Source organism: Solanum lycopersicum, chromosome 7 (genome assembly GCF_036512215.1).
Source record: "Solanum lycopersicum chromosome 7, SLM_r2.1".
Lineage (NCBI taxonomy): Eukaryota > Viridiplantae > Streptophyta > Magnoliopsida > Solanales > Solanaceae > Solanum > Solanum lycopersicum.
Genome location: NC_090806.1, coordinates 8,913,875 through 8,919,874, shown reverse-complemented (window position 1 = coordinate 8,919,874; position 6,000 = coordinate 8,913,875). Strand labels below are relative to the sequence as shown.

Sequence of the window (6,000 nt, the reverse complement as noted above, 5' to 3'; positions counted from 1 at the left end):
TATGGATGAATGTGAAGACGTATCAAATCCAAATCAGTATCACAGAGGCAACAACCCTGTCATTTGCCAGAAAACAAGTACATTTAAAAAACTTATAATTTGATACATTATAACCTATGCACCTAACTCTACATAAGGTTAGGAAATTCAATATTTGTGCATATAATACTTAAACTCATTAGCTACAATCTTCTATGACAGGTGCATACAAGAAAGCTTGGAATTTAGGCCCTCCAACCTACACCTGCCAATATTGCGGAGCAATTCTATGGTATGAAGAACGGACAATCAAAAGTACAAATACACGACAACCCAAATTTTCAATATGTTGTATGGAAGGTCGTGTTCGTTTACCATTACTGAGCCAACCACCACCCTACCTTCAATATCTTTTAAGCACTACATCCGGACAAATAGGTGTACACTTTAGAAAAAATATCAGGGTATACAACTCCATGTTCGCATTTACATCTATGGGAGGCCGAGTTGACAAATCAATCAATCGTACAAAAGGTGCTTATGTATTCAGAATCAGTGGACATAATTATCATCATATTGGCTCTCTCTTACCTGAAATTGGGAAAAAGCCACAATTTGCACAACTATATATATATGATACGGACAATGAAATAGAAAATCGAATCAACAGTCTAATGCATGAAGAAGTTCAAGTAGACATTGTTCAGGGAATATGTGAAATGCTCGACGAGCATAATGTTCTGGTAAAATCATTTCGTATAGCAAGGGATAGATATAGAGAACAACCACAAAGAGAGTTTCGCCTACGTCTTCTATCAGAAAGGATTAATGATGGTCGGCAATACAATATACCTACGGCTTCGGAAGTAGCTGGATTGATCATTGGCGATCTTACAGATGCTAACTTCCAGCGAGATGTTATTGTTGAACACCGCAAAAATGGGCTCCAAAGGATCACCGATTTACACCCAAGTTTCATGTCAATGACTTACCCATTAATACACCCATACGGTGAAGATGGATTTAGACTGGGAATACAATTGGTGTCTCAAAGCCAAAAAACTTACACACGAGAGCACACAACAATGAGACAATATTATGGATACCGCATACAACAACGACTTAATGAGGGGCGCACACTTATACAGGCTGGCAGGCTACTGCAGCAGTACATTGTGGATGGTTACATGACAATTGAAGAGGAGCGATTTAGATATATACGAAATAACCAACCAAAGCTTCGGGCTGTTCTTTTTGGGGGCTTAATGGATGCTGTTGTGCGTGGAGATTCTGATTGTTCACAGGTCGGGAAAACAATTATATTACCTTCGTCACACATGGGTGGACCTCGCTACAGGGCACAAAATTATCAAGATGCAATGGCTATATGTAGATGGGCTGGATACCCAAATTTATTTCTTACCTTCACATGTAACCCAAAGTGGCCAGAAATAAAGGCAATGTTGCACCTAATTGGTCAACATGACGATGGTAGTCGGGTAGACATCATATGCAGGGTTTTCCAGATCAAGCTGGCCCAACTAATGCAACATATTAAAAAAGATAAACCATTCGGGACAGTAATAGCATGTAAGTTCTTTCTATCAAATACTCTTATATACCTCCATACTTTAGCGCACTGTATGCATCATCTAAAAAAGTATTAACATATTACAAAATAGTTTACTAAATAGTGCCAACTAAGACAAGGAAATATCCACCTTAAAATAGCCAGATGCAACACCCAATTTACCAGGAGTTAAACAAGGGAATTCTGTACAAAAACTATACTACGCACGAAATACATGATATACACGTGAAATACTTTATTTTGGAATTTATATGAACGGGAAAAGAGAAATACTCCCTAAAAAAACAGAAGGAACTACAATATTAAATAGGAATTAATACGGCTTCCAACATCCTAACCAAAGCCATTACTATGCAGGTATATATACAATTGAGTTCCAGAAAAGAGGCTTGCCACATGCACATATATTGTTGTTCCTTCATGAATCACAAAAAAATCCTACAGCGGAACATATTGACAAACTAATATCCGCTGAAATACCTGACCTTGAGGAAGATCCAGATGGGTATAATGCGGTGAAGAACTTTATGATACACGGACCATGCGGACAACTAAATCCCTGCTGCCCATGTATGAGACAAGGGAAGTGCACAAAGCATTTCCCTAAGAAATACAATGACCAGACAAATTTTGATTCGGATGGATTCCCTATTTATAGGAGACGCAACACAGGTGTTGAAGTGAAGAAAAATGGAGCCAGTCTAGACAACAAATATGTTGTTCCGTACAATAGGAACTTGCTTGTGCAATTTAATGCACACATAAATGTTGAAGTCTGCAACTACTCAAGGTCAGTGAAGTATCTATTCAAGTATGTTCATAAAGGGTCTGATAGAGCAACAACAATAATAGAATCAACAGATTCAACAAAAGACAACGATGAGATCAGAAAGTATCTAGATTGCAGATACATTTCAGCTACCGAAGCATGCTGGAGGATATTTCAATTTGACATACATTACAGACAACCAGCAGTTGAGCGATTACCATTCCATTTACAAGGACAAAACACCAATATTCGAATAATCAAGGCAAGCTGAAAGCGTATTGAACAGACCAGATATTGAAAAAACAAAATTTACTGAATGGTTTGAAGCAAACAAAGAGTACCCCGATGCAAGAGATCTAACGTATTCTGATTTTCCTACACGGTGGGTATGGAATGTAAAACAAAAAAAATGGACTAGGAGGAAAAAAGGTCGGGCAGTTGGTTGAATCTATTTTGCACATCCAGCAAGTGGAGAGCGTTTTTATCTGCGCATGTTGTTAAATTCTGTCAAAGGCTGCACTTCATTTGAAAGCATAAGAAGAATTAATGGAGTAGATTATAAAACCTATCGAGAGGCTTGCTACGCATTAGGCTTATTAGATAACGACAAGGAGTGGAATGACTGCTTGTCAGAGGCTGCCCAATGGGCAAGTGGAAATGAACTGCGCAATCTATTTGTGACTATTCTTATTCACTGCCAAGTTTCAGATTCACACAAGCTTTGGGAGAATAACTACAACATATTATCAGAAGATATCACATCGATGTAGAGAAAGCGATTACATCTGAAAGATTTGCAACTAACTGACAAACAAATAGAAGCGTATTCCCTGTTAGAAATTGAAAACATGCTCATAAAACAGGGAAGAAGTTTGCGAGACATAAAAGGGATGCCACTGCCAGATAATACATTAGTGCGGAATGTGGGAAATCGCCTAATTAGTGAAGAGCTAGACTATGACAAAGGTGAACTAAAAAAAATGCACGACAAATCATTTAAACTATTAAATAGCTTTCAATTACCGGCATATGAGGCAATAATATCATCCGTTGATAATAACGAAGGCAGATTATTTTTTATACATGGACATGGTGGTACAGGCAAGACATTTCTATGGAATACAATTATTTCAAAAATCAGATCAGAATCAAAAATAGTTCTACCAGTCGCCACTTTAGGTATAGCAGCTTTATTGTTGCCGAACGGCAGGACTGCTCATTCGCGGTTCCATATTCCGCTTGACGTCACACCCGAGTCAAAATGTGACATAAAACAAGGAAGCCAATTAGTAGAACTACTAAAGAAAACATGTTTGATAATTTGGGATGAAGCTCCAATGGCAAACAAATATTGTTTAGAAGCCTTAGACAAGAGCTTGAGGGACATTCTTCGAGATAGGTATGAAAATAGTTGTGACAGGCCTTTTGGGGGACTAACAATCGTGTGTGGTGGTGATTTCAGACAAATCCTGCCGGTAATTCCAAAAGGAACAAGAGCTGATATTGTTGATGCGTCTCTAAACAATTCGCACCTCTGGCCCTACTTTTCAATTTATGAACTAAAGGAAAATATGCGTCTTACTTGTGGAAAAGTGATGGGTTCTGAAGCTGAAAGAATTGCAAGTTTTAATAGATGGTTATTGCAGATTGGAGATGGATCACATTATGTTGATAAAAAGATGGAACTCATTAAGCTGCCGCCTGATATATCCATTGCACCATCACACAATCAAGTGGAATCAATTGTAGATGCAGTATATCCATCTCTATTACAGAATTACAACGACCCGACATACTTGAAAGAAAGAGCCATACTAACACCAAAAAATGAAATGGTACATTATCTAAATGAAAAAATAATGAATATTATACCAGGGGAAGGAAGAACCTACTACAGCTCTGACAATGTGTGCAAAGCAAGTGTGAACACTAATGAGGAAGACATATTGTACCCCACTGAATTCCTTAATAACTTACGATTCTCAGGCATCCCTAACCATGATATACACTTAAAAGTAGGAAGTTCGGTTATGCTTCTTAGAAATCTCAATCAAACAGAAGGACTATGCAACGGTACAAACTTAATGATCACACATCTGGGAAAATGGTCTGTAAATGCAAACATCATATCTGGTAAGAACATCGGCACAACAGTCACAATACCCAGAATTATCATGTCTCCAAATGATTCAAAATGGCCATTCAAGCTTAATAGACGGCAACTTCCTTTAGCAACCTGTTATGCCATGACAATCAATAAAAGTCAAGGACAAACTCTTCAGACAGTTGGACTATATCTTCCAAAACAGGTATTCACACATGGACAATTATATGTCGCACCATCACGTGTAACAACAAGAGAAGGATTGAAAATATTAAATGCAGACGAGGACAGTGAAGATCATACACACATTAAAAATATTGTTTACAAAGAAATATTCCAGAATGTATATCCAAGACTTGTAGAAACACATGATGTCACGTTATAAACAACATAGTCAATCCAAAAAATGACGCATCAGCTACAAATACATACATTGAAGGTGATCACTCACATAACGAATGGTCATACGAAACTTACAAAGGACAATATGGAAACCATGTGAACATGAATCACATATAATGTAAGGACAATTGGATCTGTAGCTTACAATTGCACACAATATGGAGTTTGTGCTTCAATAGGACTAACTTATTAAATATTAATGTAATTTAAAGTTGTAATACACAACAGATATATGAATCGCTAGGTGTACATTTTATACGCCCCTCTTATATTGGCCCCTATTCTGTGACATACAATTGCACACAATATGGAGTTTGTGTTTCAATAGGACTAACTTATTAAATATTAATGTAATTCAAAGTTGTAATACACAACAGATATATGAATCGCTAGGTGTACATTTTATACGCCCCTCTTATATTGGCCCCTATTCTATGACAGCCAATTAAATAAATAATAAAGAATGTGGGAACTTGGAATATGTAAAAAACGAGCATAAAGGAAATATGGCACAAATGATTAATAAAATGTTCAACAATTACTACGAAGATATACATCGAAAAAAATATATTATATATTGATAATAAATCACGGTGATCAATACGAAATAACAATATTAACCTATGATAATGAGTGAGCTAATTAAACAAAACAAACCGCGCGAAGCGCGGACGTTTTTCCTAGTTATAGATAATTGCATTTACATATAAATGTCCAACAACAGCTTTAAAAAACAAAATTTACACGTTCAATATTTAAAATGAAAATTTGGGGTATAAACGTAATAAACCAAAAAGTATTTAACAAGAAGAACGGAACATTTTGAAAAGGCACTCCACTGCATCCCGCCGCTAGTTTCTCGCCGGCGACCGCGCAATTTCTCCGGCGAGTGAGAGATAAAGTGATGCTACGTTACCCAACGACAGTAAGAACTCTGAGAAATCTGATGGAAAATTCGTCTCCGACTGCTACCCAGCAAAAGGTGCATTTTCACTATAACCACACTGACTCGTGTAAGTTCTCCAGATGGACTTCCAGGTAAATTTTCCATAACACTTCACTTTTGCTCCTTAATTTTCCAGAATTTTTTTTGGGGATTCTTAAAATTATAATTTTGTTCTGAAATGAGAATTTAATTGCTAATTGTCTGTGAAT

The 6,000-nt window shown here is 36.9% G+C and overlaps 2 protein-coding genes across 3 annotated transcripts in view; both read left to right on the top strand.

Annotated features, from left to right (window-relative positions):
* Positions 1–473: 473 nt before the first annotated feature.
* On the top strand, positions 474–4,828 carry LOC138337282 (uncharacterized). Its single transcript, XM_069287187.1, has 4 exons — positions 474–1,569; positions 1,928–2,601; positions 3,203–3,305; positions 3,441–4,828. The coding sequence occupies exons 1-4, from the start codon at positions 474–476 to the stop codon at positions 4,826–4,828; spliced, it is 3,261 nt and encodes a 1,086-aa protein (XP_069143288.1).
* Positions 4,829–5,577: 749 nt separating this feature from the next.
* The window catches only part of LOC101257579 (uncharacterized), a 35,404-nt gene continuing 34,981 nt past the window's right edge, over positions 5,578–6,000 (top strand). Inside the window, exon 1 of one of the 2 annotated variants that reach the window (XM_004242841.5) lies at positions 5,578–5,883. In XM_004242841.5, coding sequence (XP_004242889.1) covers positions 5,750–5,883 — 134 coding nt within the window. In that variant the 5' untranslated portion in view covers positions 5,578–5,749. The remainder of the gene's footprint in view (positions 5,884–6,000) is intronic. The other variant, XM_019214931.3, reaches the window with a different exon arrangement.